We start from the raw sequence: 25,757 nt of genomic DNA, 5'->3' as shown, positions 1-25,757 counted from the left end.
TCCCAGGAGTCCCAAGCTAAGTTATATTCTACAGGGGAAAGTGAGTCCCACTCTTGGTTGCTTTTTAAACTTTTTTTCCTTCACTTAAGGAAATAAAAAATAAAGGAGTTAATTGCAAAGACTTCTCCAGAAAAAGTGATGATAAATTGAGACAAACATGTCCCATATCTTCTCACAGAACTCTGGCCCAAGTCTTACCTTGAATATCTGTAACTCCTCCAGTACTACCTCTTCCATATTCCACTTCTCCTTTGAAATGCTGACAACTTTGAGGACCGTTCCAATGTCTGAAAAAACACATTACCCATGATCCTTCTGTTTCTACTTCAATGTTTAAACATTTTCTTAGCAACCTTCACATTGCTCCCCTCATTTTTTTCTCAATGCCTTTCAAGAAATCAGGTTAAACAAAGCATGCAAGAAATGAAGCTTAATGTATTAATATATGATTCTCCTCTTCTGAAATATTATAGCTTTCAGCTCATAGAACATATGTTTATAAAGAAATTATTAAAAGACACATACTTGGAGTGTATTCCTAGCACAGGAATATCTATGTCTCCTTTAAAACTTAGTTGAAATGATAACAAAAGAGAAACAACATTTTTGGAATTTAAAGGGTTAAAATATATTAACAGTTTTTCTTTCTTTCTAAATGTAAGAAATACTTTTTCAGTACTTATCCAATTCACTATGAAAGACAAATATATTTTAATACTTTTATTAATATTTTTAATAATATTTTAAAAGCTATTTTTAATAATCTTAACAAATGGAGGAGAAATCATTGAGGTATCGATAGGAGAAAAGTGGCCACTACTAATCAAATGTATTTAACTGACAGAAACATTAATGGGATAGAAAGTAAAGTTTTTATCTAAAATTATTTTAGAATTAAAAAAAAATTATCACAAGATTAATAACAGATTGCAGTTCCACAAGGTGGCATGTTATTACAGAAAGATGATCAAAAGAGCATTTTAGAAAAAGAAAAAAAATTTCCATTTGGAGATTAATGTCTAGACTGACCTATATAAAAATAAAAATAGTTGCTTATAAACTTCTGAGCATTGTGGTTGGAGTATGTAAACATGTATGGTAATAATCCTGTTAGCACAAAACAGCGTGAATTGTTTTTAAATGATTCTAGAATCTTTGAAAAATATTAAACATACATTTTCCAAATATCATATTTGGAAATCAGTCTACCTCAGTATCCTTACAATTTTCTCAAAAAAAGTTAGGTAGTACCACCTAGTGGCTAAATGGCGTTTCTGACCCAGAAATGTTGAAGAGCTAGGAATGAGCTTTGGGTGGGCCATGCAATTAAGAGGCGAACTCGTTAGAATTCATGACAAACTAATTATTTCATGTTTTGATGCTTCAGTAGTAATCTCCATAGTCTAGAAAGCATTATTTTTTTTTTCCCTGGGCCTTGGTACCGCCATCTGCAGCATAATCAGGTTTGACAACTGGAGTTCTTGAAAGTCCTTTGAGTCTGTCACACAGATGCTTCCTGATATACCCAACTTTTGTAAAACCAATACACATTTAGAAATAAAATGATCCTAAAATTGTTTTGTAGTCCTAAAAACCTTTTTTGGTAAAAGTGACAATTTCTTCAAAACTCATCAAATTTCTATTTTTTTTAATGCACTGCTTGATCCATCAAATTATACATTATCCAGGATGCAGTGCTTTTGTTTTAATGATACAAGTTATTTTTATTGCCATTAAAATTCACAGTACACTATTAGATATTACTTTCTTGAAATGCACCAAATAAATAATATTTCTTTTCCTAGAAAAAAGTAATCATTTTAATGAGTTGGCAATCAAAAAGTAAATAAAATGGGTTCTAATAATGAATAATTAACCCACAAAATTCAAAGGCAGGAAAAATAATTACCAAGAAGTTTTTACTTTAAGTTCTTTACAAATTAATGATTAACTTTTTTGAAAAGCCATCTTATGTCAGCTAAGTCAGAGATTCTCAAAATTGGGTGAAAGGATCTTTTGGGGTAAAATTGTCAAATATCTCTGTAGAAAGAAGGAAATGTGAAGTTTGAAGATAGAGAAACTTTTCTTTGCCTACTTGTTTTAGTCCATAGTCATTCAGCAAATATGTATTGAGCACCTCATCTATAGCAGGCACACTGCAGTTATAATATAGAAATATGTTTTGAAATCTCACACAACTCTAATGGAGACTGGGAGATAGGTATGATGGTCAATTAAAAGCACTTGTTATGCAAGTTAAAAAAAAATATTGACGAGGTATGAACTAATAATTACTCATTTTGATTTTGACCAGTAGACTTTTCTGAATTTTTTGTTTGTCTAATAAAGAAAAATTCATGTGAAAGAAAGCATAACCTGGCTCTAGCATACCTGTTCCAAGAAACATCACGTCGTACTGGCCATCTTCTGCAACGACGTGATCCACCACGATCTGTGTCAGCCTGTAATCCACATTGATTCGCTTGAACGTTGGTCCTCCCACAACTGGATATACTGATTTATACATCACAGGGTGCCGCTTTATGAAACTGATGACATCATCTGGAAAATCTCGGGTGGATTTGACCAGTGGGTCATAGGTTTTGCTTGGACACTGAAAAGAAATGAGGTGGGGAGTAAAGATATTGTTCATGCACCTGAGAAATTTTCATTTACTTCCAGAGTTTTTAAAGCTTATTACTGGTAATATTAAAGGAATGGTCAATAGGATCAACATGAAGTCACATCTAGATATAAATAAATACAGTTTGCCATGAGTGTATTTAAATCAAGTTTTTGCTTTCAAAAATACTCTAGAATATTACAAAGAAATATTATTCACACAAAAAATGAAATCTTACCTTTTGCAACAACATAGATGGACCTTAAGGGCATTATGCTAAGTGAAATAAATCAAAGAAAGAAAGAAAAATACTGTATGATCTCACTTACATATGTGTAATCTAAACAATGGAACAAACAGAAGAGTTCATAGATACAGAGAACAGATTGGTGGCTGCCAGAAGTTGGGGGTGAGGGATGGGCAAAATGGGTCAAAAGGTATAGACCTCTACCTATAAAATAAGTCCTGGTGATGTATGGTGGCTATTAGTTACAGACACTGTATTACATATTTGAAAGTTGCTAAGAAAGTAAATTTTAAAAGTTCTCATCACAAGAAAAAAAAAAACTAACTATGGATGGCAACTGATGCTAACTAGACCTATTGCGATCATCTTTCAGTTCAGTTCAGTCGCTCAGTCATGTCTGACTCTTTGCGACCCCATGAACTGCAGCATGCCAGGCCTCCCTGTTCATCACCAACTGCCAGAGTCCACCCAAACCAATGTCCATTGAGTCGGTGATGCCATCCAACCATCTCATCCTCTGTCATCCCCTTCTCCTCCCGCCCTCAATCTTTCCCAACATCAGGGTCTTTTCAAATAAGTCAACTCTTCACATCAGGTGGCCAAAGTATTGGATTTCAGCTTCAACATCAGTCCTTCCAGTGAACACCCAGGACTGATCTCCTTTAGGATGGACTGGTTGGATCTCCTTGCAGTTCAAGGGACTCTCAAGAGCCTGCTCCAACACCACAGTTCAAAAGCATCAATTCTTTGGCGCTCAATTTCCTCACAGTTCAACTCTCTCACATCCATACATGACCACTGGAAAAACCATAGTCTTGACTAGACAGACCTTTGTTGACAAAGCAATGTCTATGCTTTTTAAAATGCTCTCTAGGTTAGTCATAACTTTCCTTCCAGGGAGTAAGTGTCTTTTAATTGCATGGCTGCAGCCACCATCTGCAGTGATTCTGGAGCTCCCAAAAATAAAGTCAGCCACTGTTTCCCCATCTATTTGCCATGAAGTGATGGGACCAGATGCCATGATCTTCGTTTTCTGAATGTTGAGCTTTAAGCCAACTTTTCCACTCACTTCTTTCACTTTCATCAAGAGGCTCTTTTAAAAAAAAAAATAAAAAAGAGGCTCTTTAGTTCTTCTTTGCTTTCTGCCATAAGGGTGGTGTCATCTGCATATCTGAGGTGACTGATATTTCTCCTGGCAATCTTGATTTCAGCTTGTGCTTCCTTTCCTCCAGCCCAGCATTTCTCATGATATACTCTGCATATAAGTTAAATAAGCAGGCGACAATATACAGCCTTAACGTACTCCTTTTCCTATGTGGAACCAGTCTGTTGTTCCATGTCCAGTTCTAACTGTTGCTTCCTGACCTGCATACAGGTTTCTCAAGAGGCAGGTCAGGTGGTCTGGTATTCCCATCTCCTTCAGAATTTTCCACAGTTTGTTGTGATCCACACAGTCAAAGGATTTGGTATAGACAATAAAGAAGAAATAGATGTTTTTCTGAAACTCTCTTGCTTTTCTGATGATACAGAGGATGTTGGCAATTTGATCTCTGGTTCCTCTGCTTTTTCTAAAACCAGCTTGAACATTGGGAAGTTCACGGTTCACATATTGCTTAAGCCTGGCTTGGAGAATTTTGAGCATTATTTTATTAGCATGTGAGATGAGTGCAATTGTGCAGTAGTTGGAGCATTCTTTGGCATTGCCTTTCTTTGGGATTGGAATGAAAACTGACCTTTTCCAGTCCTGTGGCCACTGTTGAGTTTTCCAAATTTGCTGACATATTGAGTGCAGCACTTTCACAGCATCATCTTTCAGGATTTGAAATAGCTCAACTGGAATTCCATCACCTCCACTAGCTTTGTTCGTAGTGATGCTTTCTAAGGCCCACTTGACTTCACATTCCAGGATGTCTGGCTCTACGTGAGTGTGAGTGATCACACCATCATGATTATCTGGGTCATGATCTTTTTTGTATAGTTCTTCTGTGTATTTTTGCCACCTCTTCTAAATATCTTCTGCTTCTGTTAGGTCCATTTCTTTCAGTGTATACAAATATCAAATTATGTTATACACATGAGACTACTATGCTATATGTCAATTATACCTCAATGAAACATTAATAGTGCACACATTTTAAATCTTTTATCCATGTCCATTCGGGCTCCAGTTTTTGGAACAGTCTTTTTCAGTTGTATTAGCATAAGTGAAAATTGGTAATTCCCATCCATATCTTTTCTTCCAGGAAGTATAACTTCAGAAAACTGACTATAAAACCCCCGTGATAGATATTTCTATTGTCTTTTACACTGTTCTCTTTTTGAATTAACCTCAGATCTCAAAAGACAACTGTCTTAACTTGTTGGCAGGTGGAATGGCTAATGGTCATCAAAGATATCCTTACAAAACAAAGTATCCTGCTTATTAAAGCTCAAAAGAAATGTCTAAATTCTATCCATTTATCTGTATTTTCTAAAGTTTCCAAAATGAACTCTATTTTTTACAAAGGTACATGGAATTTGAGTTGAAAGAAAGTGATCTATAAACACCATTATTTTCAACTTCCTTTAATTAATGTAAAATTTCAGTTTTAAATTAAAACCATGATTGTTAAAAAATAAAATGGAACAAATCAACATGTCATAAAATTACTTGTAAAAGAGCTTTAATAGTTTGACGTTATAATCATTTAGCTTTTCATTACTTGTGTGAAAATTTACTGTGAACAATTCAACAATTCAGCAGCTCTTTCCCTAAAGGATCTGTGGAGAAACCCTCAGGGAGATTGATTTTTCACTTGTCTTAACATCTCTCCATGTGTGCCTCTTGGCATCCACTAATCAATAGTTAGTATACACTGCCCCCTAGTGGTAAAAGTAAAAAATTTACACTGCTACAAATTAAATGAATTCGATGTGCCGCTATCCAAAAATATGAAAAGGGAATTACTTCATATTTGACTTTTTTTCCATCAAATATCTCCCCTCCCACAAACTAAATCTACTTTATTTATTATAGTTTAGTAATTTATCTCAGAATAATGCTGTTATCACATTTAAATTCTTAATTGGCTAATACATTTTTGGGGGGAATGAAAAAATTTAGCTATATGATGAAAGCATCAAAAAGAAAATGAGCAATATTAAGGAAAGTTTATAAGAAAGTCCTGCTTTCTCCCTATTTTAGCTCTTCAAGAAGTTGGAATCATAATCTGCACTGAACTGAGTTGTTTATAACCAGCACTAATTAGAATCTTGTCAAGGCTGAGATTGTACTTCTCAGTCAAAGCATGCACCATGGTTATTCTATGAAACTAAACATGCTAAAGTTAGTCACAATAAATGACGCTGACCATAAATTTACAGCAATAAAATTATAATAGCTCACCAAATTATAAGAAATATCAGAGAAGTTGTAATTTAAAAAAATCTGTTAATGATTTCCATAAATAACTTAAGAATATATTTATCTGTCATAAAAATCTTGCATGTGAAAAGAAACTGATCTTTTCTTGATCAGTTTTATTGTCTTGTCCCAGATCTGCACCAAAGAGGTTAGAAATGTCCTAGAATGTTAGCCATTTGGTACTTACTGAGCATATTCTTAGCTGGTTGTTGGTCTGAACCTATATCTGTATCTTTAGTCACTGTTTCTTGCACTTTGCTCTTAGCCAAGTGAAATCTGTCCACTAGATAATGGAAGAAACCCTGTATTAAGCAGATTAAGCTGTAACTCAAAGTGGATATGGAGCTCAAATGATACAAAGCTCTTGCCCAATTACAGGCTGCATGTCTGAGTCAAAGGCCATTCATGGTGGGCTTATAGCTTAAAACTCCCGTGGTGCCTTCTGGTGGGTCTATCATTAAAATCAAAGCAAATGCAAGATTTCTGCCTGCATTACATCTTTGAGACAGCTCTCTAAGTTAAGGAAATCAGCTCTTTTGACTGTGTAGCTACAATCACACAGTAGCCAATATTTCAAAAGCTATATCGTACCATTCAAGCCAGATTTTACATCATATTTTCAAATTATAAGAAATTTTAATGTGAGAAAGTATAGGTGAATGAAGCTATGACCATTTACCAAAAAACAAGTATAAATTTTCCTCCTTGCTCACCTTCTGACAAAAAGGTTTAAGTATATTAAAATCTAAGAAAAAATAAAAAGAAAGGAAATCTGGTTTCTATTGCCTATTAAAAAATGATCTTTGAAAATGTATTTTTTTCATATGGCAGCTCTTCCTCATGGCATGCAGCCAGTGTTTGGACAAGATCTTTATCCTCTAGGTTGCTGTGTGTGATCTCTGGTCTGCGTCTCCACTCTGCTTTCACAAATGAAAGTGATTTGGTAGAGATACTCCCTGAGGTTTAAGACAGTACAGTTTGAACCAAATATTGTTATTTTAGTATGTTAAAAACCAGGGGAATTTTCCCCTTTGATATCATATACTTGCATCACATAGAAATCTAAAAGTAATTTGAGATGCCAAGCATCTTATGGAGGTAAATAGAAACTAGGGAAGAATTCCATAAAGGAGAAAGAGAATGTGTGGGGAAATGCTCCATCTAAATAACCAACTTCAATTATCTTCCTTCCACAAGTCCTAGAAGATTTTCCGTTTGCAACCATACATCCCAGGTATTCACAATCTAGTTAAGTTTTCTCTGTACGTATGTACTTTACGTTCTACCTGTTGACTCAGCCCATCTGGATATACTGTACAGGGCAATTTATTTCTGCCCCAGCTTTCTAACATTTGCCTGACTTGCATCACTTTAGCTCCTGTGATTGTAAGAAATAAATCAAGGAACTTATCTGTGTCTCCACCTACTGTTTAGAAAAACTCTGAGTTTAAAATTTGAAGGGTGAAAAAGAGGAGAGAGCTAGTCCCCAAACTCTCAAATGTCCGTATCTTGCTGGAAACAATACCAGCACAAGCGCAGAAGAGAAATGGACCTGGTAGGCAGCTCTGAGATGAGAGGGTAAACCCAGCATCAGTGAACCCTGGTTCCACGCCTCTCTATCTTCCCTGGAAGGCTGCCACCAGACTAGGTGTGATCATGTTATGCTTGGCACATCTGCATGTTTGCAGAGCGCCTTCAATAGTGCATTGGGAAGCAAAGGATAAGAGGAGAAAAATGGGTTTTATCCAATGAGAGAACTTGGCTCCTTGGTGGGCCCCAGACAGCTGTTACAAGTTTTCTCCCCCTGCTGCTTAGAGCTTTTCTCTACAGGTTGCAATTTCCTTTTAAACCAACCAGAGGGATGACCCCGTGCAAGGGAAGACATGGCATGGGGAACAACTGAACCGGGCTTTCATTTTTTGCAAAATGGGAAAAACAAGCTAAATGTTAAAGCAGTCTGATTTTTATTTATAAAGTAAAACATGCAAATTTAATAGGTGTCATCCTAACCCCTTTATTCCTCTGAGAGTTAGTTTATAACATATATGGGCAACAAAGATGCTATATTCAATTTAAGAGTTAGAAGAGCTGGAGGTAACGACAGGTAAATCTCTCGTTTCTGAAGGTTGTCTTTTAGAGAGAATTCTATACCAGAAAAATGAAAACATGATTGAACACAGTCAATAGTCTGGGATTTGGAGAATCTTATTTTAAAAGCGAATGCTAGTCCTTTGGAAAGGAAAGCTGAAAGCCAGTTGAACAGATTGACTTGTTAGAATCAGCTAGAACTGACTTGTTAGAATCTGACCCTGTCAGAGAAACATGTCCTATATACAGTTAAAGGAAAAAGAGAGATATGTTTTGTCATATGCTCGCCTCAGTATATCAGATTAAGGAACCAGGAGTCAGGAGGCCCAGGTTCTAGTTCTGCCTCCACTTCTCCCTTCCAGAATCAAAAACCTAGAAGGATTAGAATTAAAAATATTCTTGGTAATTTAGAAGTGGTAGCTCAGTCGGTAAAGAATCTGTCTGCAGTGCATGAGACCTGGGTTTGATCCCTGGGTTGGGAAGATCCCCTGGAGGAGGAAATGGCAACCCACTCCAGTATCCTTGCCTGGAAAATCTCATGAACAGAGGAGCCTGGTGGGCTGCAGTCCATGGGGTCCCAAAGAGTCGGGCACGACTGAGCGACTAACAACACTTAATAAAGAAACAGCTTGTTATTCAGTAAGTGGAAAACCATACTGTGGACAAATATTAGGGAAAAAATGAAACTGTGACTTTAACATGATAGAGAGGCATCTATGAGGTAGTGACACACAAAATTAATTTCCCCAAAGATTTCCACATACTTTAAATTAATTAGGAACTCTTAAAGGAAATGGCAACCAAATTTTAGACATTTATCAGATGCATAAATGAAAAGACAGGGCAACACTGTGAGGGGATTCTTCCATTACTTTTTTCATCTCGTTTGGTAAGATTCAAAGTCTATGGTTTTCCTGGTAGGTCAAGTGGTAAAGAATCGGCCTGCAATGGAGGAGACTCGGGAAACACAGAAGATTCAAGTTTGATCCCTGGGTAGGGAAGATCCCCAGGAGAAGGAAATGGCAATCCACTGTAGTATTCTTGCCTAGGAAATCCAATGGATAGAGGAGCCTGGCAGGCTACAGTCCAAAGGGTCACAAAGAGTCGGACATGGACATGACTGAGTAACTGAGCACACGTGCACTCCAAGTCTAAGACAGAAAGGAAGTTTAGAATACTTTTTGGAAGCATTTCTCTTTTTGTACCCTTATCTTTGAATCAATCTTAAAACCTTTTTTTCTCTGAAGATAATCAGAAAATCCTTACTTAATGAGGCCAGTCTACATTACAACTCAGATCTAATTTAGGAGATTCATGAAGACATCTATAATTTAGGAAATTCGTGAAGATATACAATTCTAAGAATCATCAGCTCTATAAAAACAATGTTTTGCAGAAATATGTCATTACTCAGGCCAAATATTTTAGGTAGATCAGGAAGAGAAAATAGGGTGAGTTTTGGAACACATGAATTCCATGTTTTATTTCAAACCCCTGCTCTTGAGGACATGGACCAATGTAAAAGTTGGAATTTCTCAGCAAGCATTCTAATAATAAGTGAAGCACCAATGCATATATCCTGTCTGCTCTAAAAACTGAATTATTGTCAGTATGTATTACTATCCTATGATATGATAACCACATCTCCTTAAAACAAGGAATTCAGATATTTTCAGGGTCACCATTTGCATCAACTCTTTCTAATATTTATATACAAAGGAAGAATGGGTTTTGCTGATGTGTAAGGTATTCATGGGAATTTTACTGTATTTCTCAGTCATCAAAATACACATAATAAAAATAAGTTATGAAATTAAAAGGCAATATGGATAATTACATCTTATTGCTCCCTACCAAAAAATGAAGTCTTAGTTGGGAAATTCACATGTAAGTTTGATCTTTAAAATTAAAGCTGAAACATTTAACAATAAAAATGGTAACTATTTGAGAGAAAATGTAATTTAAAAATGAATTGTTATTTTTACAAAATTAGAGGTTTAGAAATTGTTTAAAAACTATGGGAGAATGGTTCAAAAGTAGTGAAACATACAGTCCTTAAATGTTTTAAGTTCAAAAACTTCATACATTTTAGTTATTGTGAATAATGCTGCAAATGAACATGGGAGTGCTAATCTCTCTTTAAGATTCCAATTTTAATTCTTTTGGATAAATATCCAGAAGTGGGGTTGCCGGATCGTGTGTTAATTTTACTTTTTAATTTTTTGACAACCCTTCAGATCTTATGTGAAAACAACCTAATGTTCATTAACTGATGAATGGATTTTTTAAAGTGGTACATATATAGGGAAGAATATTCAGTGTTAAAGGGAAGGAAACCCTACAACTTGTAGATAAACCTGGAGAACATTACACTAAGTAAAATAAGTCAGTCATGAAGGACAAAAATTGCTTAATTCCACATATATATATATATATATATATGTATATATATATATATATATATGTATATATATATACATATATATAAAACATGTCCATGCATGCTAACTCACTTCAGTTGTGTCCAGCTCTTTGCAATCCCATGGACTGTAGCCCACCAGGCTCCTCTGTCCATGGGATTCTCCAGGCAAGAACACTGGAGTGGTTGTCATGCTCTCCTCCAGGGGATCTTTCTGACCCAGGGATTGAACCCACATCTCCTGCGGCTCCTGCATTGCAGGTAGATTGTTTACCACTGAGCCCTTGGGGAAGCCCCATACAGATAACATAGTCAGAAGTACAGAAGCACAGAATAGAACAGTGGTTGCCAGGGGTTTGGGGAAGCGAAGAATGGTAAGTCACCAATTAGTGGGTATACAATTTCAGTTACACAGGGTAAATTCTAGAGAGCTGCTCTACGACATTACAGCCTGTAGATAATAATACAGTACTATACACTTAGAAATCTGGTAAGAAGTGTTCTGACCACAGTAAATTGTTTTCAAAAAGTCCTTTCTTCTTACCTTTTTGATAAGAGATTGTTTTAAAAACTGAAGCTCACATTGAAACAAACATGTATTAATAGTTAACATTTATGCATAAATCATTGGGGCTTCCCAGGTGGTGCTAGCGCAGGAGACATTAGAGATGCAAGTTCTACCCCAGGGTTTGAAAGATCCCCTGGGGCAGGAAATCGCACTCCACTTCAGTATTCCTGCCTGGGAAATTCCACGGACAGAGGAGTTTGGCAGGTTACAGTCCATGGGACCACAAAGAGTCAGACACAGCTGAGCAACCGAGCACACACACACACAAAAACACATAAAAACTTATCAACACAGAATAAAACTACAGAGTAAAATTTTAATAATAAACAAAGTCTCCTGCTATTACAAATCTTCCCCAGATTCTGCTATTTTTTGGCCTGATCTCAATCTGATTTCTATATCTGACCTATTATCACTCACTGTTTGGTGGATTCTTTCATACTGTATTTCACTTTGAACTTATTACCAAGACCCAGCAGTTCAATAATGGTTGAAAAGGCCCATTTATTCAGAGATTTTGTTTGGACACCAGAGGGCAGAAGAATCACTTGAAGGGAAGGAATTCCATTAGCAAATTTTGTGCATTCTTGAGTTGCCAGGCTCATTAACATTGTAGAGCAGTGATAACACCGTAAGGCTAGGAGTTTAGGTTTGACTTTTTATCACAGGAAGTACAAAAGTCTGTTAAACTAAAAAAAAAGAAAAAAGAAGTAGCTACGGCACACAGGAAGTCTCGTGCGTATTTACTGGAGTGATAATGTCAACAGAAGGCGCTGTTGAGAGAACAACTTAGAATTCAATCGTAATAGCAACATGGTTGAGAAAATAAAAGTTGCAAAAGTAGTTTTAAAAATAATCTATTTAAAATTTTTAACAAGTGAAAAAGCCACTTTTCTGACATTTCATAGAAAGCAAATTATTCAGCCCATGCTTTTGATTAAAGTAAGCTGTGTTCCCTGAATTACAATAAAAGAAATGACAAGTGAAATAAGGCTTCAACACTTCATTATTTTTGTAGAGAACAGATTGATCCCTGGAGAAACAATGTAATGTTCTGTTTGGTTGTTTGATTTTATCACTTTGAAGGCAGAATGGCATGGAGGTTAATGACATTTGATTTAGAATTATGTGAATCTAAATTTAATCATGGTCTCACTTCACAAACTATGAGACCATGAGCATATGTCATAAGATTTTCTCAACTAGAGGAAATTTAGTTTAACTATCCTCCTCAAAGTAAATAAATAAAACCCTCAAACTTCATGGACTGTAGTCCATTAGGCTCCTCTGTCCATGGGATTTCTCAAACAAGAATACTGGACTGGGTAGCCATTCCCCCCTCCAGGGGATCTTCCCCACCCAGGGATCGAACCCAGATCTCCTGCATTGCAGGTGGATTCTTTACCGTCTGAACCACAAAGGAAGCCCTATACATGTAGGGCTTTGTGTGTGTGTGTGTGTGTGTGTGTGTGTGTGTAGTCACTCAGTCGTGTCTGACTCTTTGTGTCCCCACGTCTCCTGCCCTGGCATGTGGATTCTTTACCACTGGGCCAGCTGGGAAGCCCTGTAACTGTACATACGTATAGCATGTATATCCAGTAAAAGATCTCCCATGCAAGAGGAAAACAGATATAATTTAACATGACAAGTTTTTAATATAGTGTCAAAGTACAAGGACTAAGAGCTTGGAGTCTGCCGACAGGCTTATCTGAGTTTAAAACTCAGCTGCACCACTCACCAACTTTGTGACCTTGGGCAAGTTTGCACCTACCTGGGTCTGATATAGCTCGTCTGTAAAATGACATTAATAACAACAGAACTTGCTTTATGATGACAGAGTCATCATAAAGATGGCATTAAGATTTGTAAAGGCTTTAGAAGAGTACCTGCACACCTGAAGAGTGCCTACAACCTATGTTACTGTCTAAAAAAAAAAAAAAAAAAAGAACAAGCAAATACAGCTATGATGTTCAAAGAAAATTAAAAAGTGAACACTGAAAACCATAATGTTGCATGCAAAACTTCATTTCCAAAGTTGTGATTACTCTTATCAGTTCAGAAAACATCCGTGAAATAAATTTATGTTGAGGAATTTTGAAACTGAAAATAGTCATGGTAGTAAACTATGTTTCCCCAATTTAATTAGGTTATATAACAGGAAGATGAAAAGAGAACTCAGAAAGCCTGGCTACCAGATGTTTCCTCTTTAAGAACAAACATATGAAAAGATAAAACTCATTAGAATTAGATGGGTTAAATCAGTAACTTTTCTGAGATTTTGATGATTATTTTAGTGCTCTTCGTAGAAATAGTTATAATGAATTAATCTTTTTTAAAAGGCATTTTCCCTTTCTATTAGATCAACCAGTCCTAAAATAGTAACATAACAAACTGTTTTAATCAACAAAACAAAAGCCTTCCATTCATCATGTACAGATTTTTAAACTACAAAGGTTTTTTTTTTTTAAACAGATGCATAAACTCTAAATCACATTTCTTACTTTTTTCACCTCTGTTCCAAACATGATTTATGCTGTCTGAATAGAATTTTGGACTCAGTGCTTCCTAGGTATTTTCCACATCTAAAATAAATTCCAAGGTGCAACATAATAAAAATGAATGCAGAATAAAAGAAAATATAAGTTAAATGAACAATTTTAAGTGATGTATAGTCTTTTTAAAATAGAAATAGGGACTAGAAGCCTCTAGCAACATGCAGAGTTGTATGTGAGGAATAAATACTTATTTGGCATTTCCTTCTAACTTGGAATATTTGTCATTCTAGATATTAAATCATTTTGACAATTCTACAGACAATTTGAGGATAAATACTATATTCCCAGGGTAGTCTGCTCCTTACCACACAGCCCATTATTTTCTGTAGTAACTTATAATTCTTACTCAAAAGAAAAATGTTAAATTCCAGTAAAGGTCAGACATTTTAACACATCGCTGTAAATAATTAGTTATTTTAAAACCACAGTGCATGTTGCTGTGGTGAGTAACATAGTTTATTAGAATTAGGAAGAGAACATGGGCCTAAAATAATATTTTGATTATTAAGTTGAATACATACTGTGCCAGGTCGGGGATAAGGAATCCTTCCATCATACTGTACCCAGCGATGGTCTGCACTTTCCTTATGAGCATAGGGACCATTAAAAACTGCTCTGATGTCAGCCATGCTATACACACACACGGCAGAGCCTTTGAAGATGGAGCTGAAAGAAAGCAACAGGATCCAGTCATTCTCTGGTCCATTCTATCTGGCAGGTGCTGCAGACAAAATGGGCCTATGTCCTAAAGGAGCTTATAGCCAAATAATCCTGAATAAGGTTTGATAGCAGTTACATTACAGGTAATTATAGTAAACTGTAGTATAACTATAGTAATCACAGTAAACTATACACGCAGATGGGTACCCAGTACAATGGTTTCTAGTAAATTTTCAGGGAGTGGACAGCGCCTATATTGATATCTGATGGACAAATAGGAATCACCTAGAAAAACTAGAGGATAGACAGGACTATGAAAGAAATAGTATCATTTACTCACACACTCTTGAATTTTATTTGAAGTTACTATAGCATAATGCCTTCTAAGGAACTTACAAAATTGAGTTACACTACCTACTTTTATAAAAAGGAATATTTAGGTATGGAAATATCTTGTTTATCTACTTTCTTAAAAATGAATGTCCATAAATACTGGCTATTAATAATTTCCTCATATAATTTTTATTAATTAAAAAACACTGAAATAATCTCTTTAATCCCTTTTTGGATTTCTGAGTTTATGTAATTTATCTGATGCTTAAAATTCATCACGATTACACAGGAAGGGGACACATCCAATTCAGGAGCAGAAAAGCTCCATGGGAATTCAACACATGTCTCAAACTGATGATGAAAATTGTTAGCACTGGCAGACATTTCATTTTTGTTTCATTTCTAGAAATTAAAAGACATTTTTCTGAATCTAAAACTTACAGTGATTTGTGTTCTTAAAAATAAGATCACCATTTACACTCTAAGAGGCTCAGTTTGGCACTACACAAATGAGCTTAGAATTCTCTAACATAAGTAACTCAATTATTAATAATTCTTGGAATGACATTAATGGGAGGCATTGGGATCTGACGGTAAACAAGCAGCTGGGAGAAAACTAACTGCTACGAAGGGAAATGATGACCCCCATAAAGATCACATGATCTGCCTTTGATACATTAAAGGAATTATGCTTAATGGTATTGGTGTTATTGCGGATTAATTACATCTTGTCATTGGACCAAGGATGTGACTTGCATCCTGACATTACCTCACTCGTCAGGGCAGCATTAAAAATAAAAAAGCAATCTATAGATTCAATGCAATCCCTATCAAGCTACCAATGGTATTTTTCACAGAACTAGAACAAATAATTTCACAATTTGTATGGAAATACAAAAAACCTCGAATAGCCAAAGTAATCTTGAGAAAGAAGAATGGAACTGGAGGAATCAACCTGCCTGACTTCAGACTCTACTACAAAGCCACAGTCATCAAGACAGTATGGTACTGGCACAAAGACAGAAATATAGATCAATGGAACAGAATAGAAAGCCCAGAGATAAATCCACGAACCTATGGACAGCTTATCTTTGACAAAGGAGGCAAGGATATACAATGGAAAAAAGACAATCTCTTTAACAAGTGGTGCTGGGAAAACTGGTCAACCACTTGTAAAAGAATGAAACTAGAACACTTTCTAACACCATACACAAAAATAAACTCAAAATGGATTAAAGATCTAAATGTAAGACCAGAAACTATAAAACTCCTAGAGGAGAACATAGGCAAAACACTCTCTGACATAAATCACAGCAAGATCTTCTATGACCCACCTCCCAGAATATTGGAAATAAAAGCAAAAATAAACAAATGGGACCTAATGAAACTTAAAAGCTTTTGCACAACAAAGGAAACTATAAGTAAGGTGAAAAGACAGCCCTCAGATTGGGAGAAAATAATAGCAAATGAGGAAACAGACAAAGGATTAATCTCAAAAATATACAAGCAACTCCTGAAGCTCAATTCCAGAAAAATAAATGACCCAATCAAAAAATGGGCCAAAGAACTAAACAGACATTTCTCCAAAGAAGACATACAGATGGCTAACAAACACATGAAAAGATGCTCCACATCGCTCATTATCAGAGAAATGCAAATCAAAACCACAATGAGGTACCATTACACGCCAGTCAGGATGGCTGCTATCCAAAAGTCTACAAGCAATAAATGCTGGAGAGGGTGTGGAGAAAAGGGAACCCTCTTACACTGTTGGTGGGAATGCAAACTAGTACAGCCACTATGGAAAACAGTGTGGAGGTTTCTTAAAAAACTGGAAATAGAACTACCATATGACCCAGCAATACCACTTCTGGGCATACACACTAAGGAATCCAGATCTGAAAGAGACACGTGCACCCCAATGTTCATCGCAGCACTGTTTATAATAGCCAGGACATGGAAGCAACCTAGATGCCCATCAGCAGATGAATGGATAAGGAAGCTGTGGTACATATACACCATGGAATATTACTCAGCCGTTAAAAAGAATTCATTTGAATCAGTTCTCATGAGATGGATGAAACTGGAGCCCATTATACAGAGTGAGGTGAGCCAGAAAGATAAAGAACATTACAGTATACTAACACATACATACGGAATTTAGAAAGATGGTAACGATGGCCCTATATGCAGGGCAGAAGAAGAGAACAGACTTTTGAACTCTGTGGGAGAAGGGGAGGGTGGGATGTTTCGAAAGAACAGCATGTATATTATCTGTGGTGAAACAGACCACCAGCCCAGGTGGGAGGCATGAGTCAAGTGCTCGGGCCTGTTGGGCTGGGAAGATCCAGAGGAATCGGGTGGAGAGGGAGGTGGGATGGGAGACCGGAATGGGGAATTCGTGTAACTCTACGGCTGATTCACATCAATGTATGACAAAACCCACTGAAAAATAAAAAAAAAAAAGAAAAAGAAAAAAAACAAACCAAAAAAAAAAAAAGAATTGAATAGAAAAAATAAATAAATAAAAATACATATATAAACAGAAAAAAAAATAATAAAAAAAAAATAAAATAAAATAATCAAGTACACCAAGAACAAAGAGCTCACTTGTAACTTCACACTCTGGGTGGGCAAAAACTTAGTAGTAGAAAAAGAGAACTATCTTGGGGCTATATTTCCCTGGCACATATCTATGCCTTGTGTGTGAAAGGCACAGTGACTTCAAAGCAAGTTCTGTCAATGAAAGGATGTCAAGAGAACCAGGGGTCAAATACTTGAATAACTACAGGCACATGCTCTTCCTGCACCTTTTTAGTTAAGATATAAATTATTATAATAGCAGAAAAATGGAGTTCAAAATAGCAGCTTCCGAGCATATCCTCTCTATCCTTGTATTTAAATATTTCCACCCTATATTTTATGATTAACTAAATAGTATTTTGTTTTCTGATATATTCTGAACCAATAGTCCATTTGAGTTTATTCTTAAGGTATTGTGAACTAAATGACAGCAAATTCTCAGAAAACATAAGTTGCCCACAAAATATTTTAATAATTTATTCAAAAGGAGGCAGGAACACCACTTGTCCAATGCTAATGCCAACACTGACAATTCCTCCAATACTGCAATCAATATACATTCATAATGATTGATAGCAGTACTATGGAAAAAATGAAAAGTATTTCAAAGAATGTAATATAGGCAGTAATAAGTAAAAAGAATAAAAGTACATTTGGAACGGAGTCAAATGTGAGTTACTGAGTTAAATAAAGTTATCATTAAATAAGATTAAGTGAGGTCCAAATATTCTTTGAGAATGCTTCCTGGCTGCTAGGAGAACTTTTAAGGAAGTCACAGAGTCTCAATGACAATTATAGGACAGCATTATGCAGAAGGAAGATAAGAATACAAGTGCAGACGTTAGGAAAGCAACTTCAGCTCTTGTCCTAGTAATTACCTACTCTTCTTCAGTCAAATACACATAATACCAACTTCCTTTGCTTAAGTTAGTAGAGCAGTGATGATGTGGTGATAGTAATAGCCACTCTCCCATCTTTGTAAAGGGGAAGTGCAAATAAGTCCATGTGAAGACATTCTAAAAGTCAAGAGTGTCATCTCCTGATTAGAGCCTAGACAGTATTTTGTTAATGTTACCTCTATGTCATGCAATTTGACCAATTTATTATGATTAATATATGCATGCGCCCTTGTATCCAGTAATTTTAGTCTAGCTCACAGAGATATACTCGCTCCTACAGGGAATAGCATATGTACAAAGTTAGTCACCAACACATTATGTGCATTAGCAAAGGACTGGAAACAATGGAAATGTCTGTACTGGGGGCTGATTAAATAAATTGTGGTAGTCAGTATAAGGGATGTCCTGCTGATGTAAAGAGAACAGAGACATTTTATGTATTGATATCTAGGAAACACTATATGAAAAAGTAAAATGAAAAAAATGTATATATTTTTATACGAAAGAAAGGGGCAAAGAGAACATATAACTATTTTCTTACATACTTAGATCAATTCTCTGGAAAGATTATAGCATTTTTTTTTTAACTTACCTGGTTGTGGTAAAGACTCCATATACTATAGGATTTCTTTCATCTCTTGTGGGAAGTAAGTAAATGTCTTCTATTAACGGGAAAAAATAACAATTCACTGTAATTTGTATTTCTCAATATCACATTTGCTTTTTCCTTAATAATGTAATATTTCTGAGACTCTAAATAGTATGTAAAATTAAGATAACAGTGACAGTCATTACCTTATGACAAAATAAATTAAGGGGAAAGGTCCAGTTCTCGCTAGCTATCTCGCATTGTGTTGAACATTTAACCTCCGAGGTGTTTACTTCAATCACCTGTAAATGTGATGGTTCACTTGATAAGCTCCATGTCTGTTTCCTATTAGGTGTATGTGACTTCATGGAGAATTGAGAATAAAAATGGGTTATTTTTACCCTCCAGTGCTAAAACAAGGTGTTTTCCTATAACTGCACCAGCTTGTTAGTAATTCAATTACCTGTTTGGTAACAATATGAAAACAGCTGGAGTAGTGCATTTCTTGTGCAGTATTATTGGTGTAATTACTTGTTCAACACTGATACTAAAGCAGTGCAAATAATATACCTTAAAATATTATTTAAGAGGTGTGCATGCTTACATACAGCAAGAGAAATCATCCATGAATATTGGACATAGACTTTAATATTGTAAATGCAATGCCGACAAAAATTATTCAATGATACAATTTTTACATTGCATGACAAAACCAAAAAAAAAAAAAAACTTCAAAAGGTAAAAGCTAATGATACTAACTTTATATACAACTGACAAATTCTTTCTAGCATCACACTCAGAGGAGTAGAGAGGGGAAATGAAAGAGAAGAATCTAATGCTTCTTGGCATATCCTTTTTACTAGCAAGTCAGAAGGGACAGAGCTCACCAGATCTGCAGGGCATCTCCAGCAGAGGGCATCTATAGAACGAGGAGCCCACATTCTTGCTACCTACAGCTGGTGGCTCCTTCCAGATAAAAGACTGCATGAAGAATGAATGGACTGTGGGATCCCAGAGCTCATAAGTGTCCATTTCTGACCACAGTTTAGTTTCCATCATAACTTTGAGGGTGCTTACAAAGAAGGGAATTGCTTCATTACAATGTGCACCCATGTTCTTTTGTGTGTGGGAATTTAGTAAGTACCACTCCGGCAAGCTGTCCTGGGCTTTATAATCAGGTATTTGGGGCTAAAATAAAATATATGCTAAATTACTTAATTAGGCAGTAAGACTCCTTTTTTTTTTTTTTTTTTTTTTTTTTAAGAGAAAAGAAACATGTGACTTACGAAGCTCATCAAAATGAGTATCTGCCCCATCACTTCCAGGAATTGAGCAAATCAATCTGGCCTTGAGAAAAGTGGTCCATTTGTTTATCAGGCTGCGTTGTCCTCCTACATCATTCTGAAAAAAGAAAAAGAAAAAATAAGATACAGATTTACCAACATGATTTTATCACCAACTAAAACTGGTGGTTACTATCAGTTCAGTTCATTCGCTCAGTCGTGTCCGACTCTTTGCGACCCCATGAATCACAGCACGCCAGGCTTCCCTGTCCATCACCAACTCCCAGAGATTACTCAAACTCATGCCCATCGAGTTGGTGATGCCATCCAGCCATCTCACCTTCTGTCATCCCCTTTTTCTCCTGCCCCCAATCCCTCCCAGCATCAGGGTCTTTTCCAATGAGTCAACTCTTCGCATAAGGTGGCCAAAGTATTGGAGTTTCAGCTTCAGCATCAGTCCTTCCAATGAGCACCCAGGACTGGTGGTTACTATAAGCAGTGTCTTATTGATGTCATTGCTTATTCTGTTTGTAAGCAATTCAAGAGCTTTCCTCCTTGAATTTTTTAAGGAAGGAAAAGGCAGTTTTGTACTTCAACATTAAATGCTTTTTTCACAGTTAAATGTACAGTGTAAACACCATAGCTCTGCTGAATGAGCAGATGCGTGCAAGCCAACAGTAAATAATACAGGCTTGGAATCAACTCCTATCTGTCAATTTTCTCTCTATGACTTACAAAAGGCAATTTAATTCTCCAAGTCTCTGTTTTCTCATTGACAAAATATGATAAATGCCTTGAGATATCATTATTTTGATGATTAAATGGAAAAAATTTTGTCAAGTGCTTAGAAAAGGCCAGAAAACTTGTATTCAATAAATGTTAGCACTGATTTGTACATTAGTCATATGATTTAGATGAATTATTTGCATTCTTTAGAAATATGCTTTGGTATGACCTAAAAATAGCCTTTTCCAAATTTAATACTCTACTAATTAAATGCAAGACAACACAACGTACACATAATAGGATAAAAGCAATCTTGTTTTAAATACTAATTGATTTTTTCCCACACTATTTTATTCTGAAAGATTTCATTAACCATGTTCTTTAGTGGTAGGTGAGTGAAATGGGGAAGGGGGTCAAAACGGACCAACTTCCAGTTATAAAATAAGACATGGAGATATACCAGACAGCATGGTGACTATAAATAATACTGTATTTCATATTTGAAAGTTGCTAAGAGTAAAAAATGTTGCAACTATATATGATAATGGACATTAAGTAGACTTACTGTGGTGATCCTTTTACAGTATATACAAATATGAAATCATTACGTTATCTACCTGTGACTAATGTTACATGCCAACTATACCTCAGAAAAAAATTGAAAAAATATATTCTTTAGACATTTAGCAAGATGTAGGCATTTAAATCAATAAGGTAGAATAAACAGGGTTATGCTGTTCAATAATTCACCATAAAAAGATATTTTTCTTATTTTTAACTTAATATCCCTGTGAACACTAAATTAATATGATTTTTTTATTTGGGTCTGCTAAATCTGCTATGCTTATAATAAATAAATAAGACTTTCATGGTATAAATGCATTCAGTACTTAATTTTGACTTTCAAAAATTATAAAGTCATGATTTCCATTACTATATTTCCATGTAAAGATAAATTATATGAATGACAACTCCAAATAGGAGAATTCAAAAACATATACAATAAATAGTTGCTTTTTTTGAAGAAAGAAAAGGAGAGGAGGAGAGAGAAGGGAGAACAGGAGAAAGAGATCAGTTTGAGTTTTAACATGGGTAATATGGAAATCTAGATTCTCAGATGATGTCCTAACAGACCAGAGCAAATCTCAGAGGGCTACTGAATCTGTGGCAGAGCTAACAGGGCAAGCAAGGCCCTTGAGACTGGAGACCAGAGCTGTCTTTATAACCAACACCAAGGGTGTACTGTGACACCCAGAGTGAGTGAATGGTGTTTCACATCCACATCCATCTCTGCTAAACAACAGAAGTAGTTCAAGTATAGCTCCATATAGATGAGTAATTATTATTTGCTTGAATTCTTTAGGTTTATAACAAACTACTTAAAAAAATAATTTAAAATTTTAAATACATTCAAAATCAATAAGCAGTATGAACTCAAGTTTGCCCTTAATGAATAAAATGTCACACCTCACAGCTTGCATTGTCTCAATGTTATAAGTTTTAAATAACTCCAAGTGAGTGTGAACCTACCCTTTCCTTTTTATTTTTGGCCTCATGGTGAAACTTGTGGCATCTTAGGTCCCTGACCAGGGATCAAACCTTGGCCCACAGCAGTGGAAGTGTGGAGTTTTAACCACTGGACCACAAGGGCATTCCCTCAATGTGAGCTTACCCTTGAAATGTGTGTAGCTGAGTTCATTTGTGCTGGGAGTTGATTATACATATACATGTAAGTATACATAATAGAAACACAATGGTAACCACAGCAATTGTTTAGAACTTGGACAAACAGAAGATATTTCTGGCAATAATATTCTGCCACTGACACTGTATAGAACTGTTAACACATGGCAATAATAAAAAGCAAAATAACTTCTAGTTGATTTTTCTGAGAGTTTTTAATTCTCATCAGAAAATGTATCCTTATTCTTTTTATCCAACATCTACTCCAAATATACCAGTAACATCCTGACTGTCAGGTATTTATTAAAATATACTGAATAATTAGTGAATAAAAATACAAGATAAAGTTGACAGAAGTCTTTAGAAAACGTACAGATAAAAATAGAGATAAATGCCAAAACAATCTGAGTCTTCTCTGAAATTTGTTGGGAAAATGAGGACAGAACTCACTAAGATTTAATATTGTCTAAGATTATGGGTGGATTCACACATTCAGAGATTGGTTCAGTAAATATACTAGATGCTGGAAACGAGGGGCAAAGAACAACTGGGAAAACAGAGATGGGTAAGGTGAACCAGGACAAATCTGGTTTAGATGAAGACTGGGATAAACTGAAATAGAGGAAAATATTACAAAGTAAACTGGGGTTAAGATCAAGGAAGGCTCTGATACCGGACCAAAGCATCTGTATATAATTTAGTACATAATGAAGAATCACTAAAAGATTTAGTAATTAGCAAAGAAGTGAAAGAAAATGAATACATAATATATTTTATATAATAACCCTCTAGAAGCAAACATGACTGTAATTGCTCTTAAATTCATATTTTGTATATTATGCCTCTATTACCTGAGTTGTTGTTGTTGTTTAGTTGCTAAGTTGTATCTAACTCTTTGTAACCTCATGGACTGTAGCCCACTAGGCTCCTTTGTCCATGAGATTTCCCAGACAAGAATACTGGAGTGGGTTACCATTTCCTTCTCCAAGGGATCTTCCCGACACAGGGATCTAACCCACATCTATTATTTGAGTATCACTGCTCAATAATAAAAATATTTCAGCTAGTTAGTAAATGATTACCAATGTCTGCAGATACAAAGGCAGATTTTCCTAGGCATAGTTTTTACTTATACTGCTAATAGCCTCAGATCACTTAATGTAAATCTAGATGTTAATACTAATGCTTCCTCCTAAGGTAACAATGAATTCTGTATAATGTTCTGTATAACGCTTATGAAAAAAATATGTTATCTGTAATTATTCCAAAAGAAAGATTTTAAATAAATTTAAAAATAAGTTATCTCCTCATCTTTCTAATGACCTTTAGTCTTTTTAAATTCTCACACCTAGCCTTTATATATTTTACTTTAGCAGAGCCTAGATTGTACTAAGCAGAACTCTAAAGTCTATTTTAATGCATTCTTCTTACATATTTATGATATTTATAAAATTGTCATCACTTATATTTGTACATTTTGGGAGTCAGTAATAAGTACTAAAAATAGGACTGACTCAATGTTCATGAAGAAACAGAACAACTATCATAACTACAATACTAGGGATCATGTTTGGTTCACTGATTTACCCCTAGCATTTATCCAAATGATTTTGCTAAATGAATAAGCAGATAGTATCAAGTACTTGCTCCATGACATTACTATGTCATCATAACATTGAGCAATCACATTTTCTTTTCAACATACTATTAGATAAAAGTGACAAGAAATGGCTGTTTTTCAAACACCATCCCTCTATATGTTTGCATTATAAACCATATTTTAAGATAAACCATCAAAAACTCTACCTATTCTCTTAGCTCCAAATTTGTTGAAAAGAGATTTATACTGTACCTGAATTTTTTTTTTTTCAATCTGACAAATAGAAACTGAAGTCCTTTGAGCAAAAGAATCTTTAAAGGCTCTCGCCTACCCATTGAGCCGCCATGCGTGGCCTCTCAAGGAATAAAAAGATAAAAACAAACACAAAAATCCAGGTCAAAGATGAAAGCCACCTGCTGTCAACAGGAAAACAAGTATGGTTTCTGGGATAATAGCTCAGGAATGGATTATAAGCTTTAATGACTGGATAGCAACTCTTACAGACGTCCAGAAGCATGACCTGGGATGGCAAAGTTCAGTTCACAAGGAGCTGAATTTCTCCTGCAGATAAATGTCAGTTGACTGATTTTGTGGGCCAGCTCTCAGTCCCTGGATTTGTTTGCAAATCCACAAAATCCCCTCTGAGAACTTTAAGCCCAGTAGAGGGCTGAAAGGGAAGTAGCCACTTTTGTACTAAACTGTCACCTCCTTGCTTATTTTTTTGAGGTTCTAAAGAACACAACTATCTCACTAACACTGTAGATTTATTATGGAGATGTCAAAATCAGCAGCTTTTAGTCACTGGTCAATTCTGTGTGTCTCCGCTCCACAGCTTCTTTGTGGTCAGACTGCTAAAAGCCTTGCCATCCTCTCCACAAAGATGCAGATGCAAGTAGCAATGAAATTAAATGTAAACAAGCCCAACCACATGTGTACAATGTGGGTAGTGAGTGTAGAAGGTGCCTGTTTTTTCATTCTCTATAGTTTTTTATATGTTTGCCATATTCCTTAATTTTAAAGTGATTAATGAAAACCAAAAATTTTAAAAATGAAAAACAATTCACAATCTTTGTGCAGTTTAAAATAGAGTATCTCTGAATCATTTGATTGGGTGATAGCTGCATATTATAAAACACTATGATCTTCTAATCCTGGAATCTCCTAATGGGGAGATCAGTCAGGAGGCAGGTTAATGGTGATTCCATTTTCCTTCTTCTGTCACAGCAAACTCAAGTCCTTATAAATCTTACATGGACACATAGAGTAGCTACAAGCTGTCACACATGAACTTTTATTGAGTGTATCTTTTGACCTTTAGGTCACTATGCTGGGTTCATCTGTTAAACATGATTTTATCTCTGTACAGCATCCTCTCCAAGGATCTCTCAACACTTTATAAATATTGTCATGTTCACCTTTATACTGAGAAACAGAAGCTCTTAGAAAGTGTATTAACTGCTGTTCAGCTCCTATGCTCTTAAATCCTGAAGATTCTGTA

At 35.6% G+C, this 25,757-nt stretch overlaps 1 protein-coding gene across 2 annotated transcripts in view; it reads right to left on the bottom strand.

Moving 5' to 3' along the window:
- The window catches only part of SEMA3D (semaphorin 3D), a 230,602-nt gene that overhangs the window by 26,735 nt on the left and 178,110 nt on the right, over positions 1-25,757 (bottom strand). For both annotated transcript variants that reach the window (XM_065939525.1, XM_065939524.1), the window contains exons 9-13: positions 20,254-20,368; positions 18,971-19,040; positions 14,425-14,569; positions 2,392-2,614; positions 199-287 (exon numbers count right to left, since the gene is read on the bottom strand). In XM_065939525.1, coding sequence (XP_065795597.1) covers positions 199-287; positions 2,392-2,614; positions 14,425-14,569; positions 18,971-19,040; positions 20,254-20,368 — 642 coding nt within the window. The remainder of the gene's footprint in view (positions 1-198; positions 288-2,391; positions 2,615-14,424; positions 14,570-18,970; positions 19,041-20,253; positions 20,369-25,757) is intronic.

The sequence above is a fragment of the Muntiacus reevesi genome, chromosome 6, assembly GCF_963930625.1.
Source record: "Muntiacus reevesi chromosome 6, mMunRee1.1, whole genome shotgun sequence".
NCBI lineage: Eukaryota > Metazoa > Chordata > Mammalia > Artiodactyla > Cervidae > Muntiacus > Muntiacus reevesi.
This window is presented reverse-complemented; position numbering and strand designations above follow the sequence as displayed.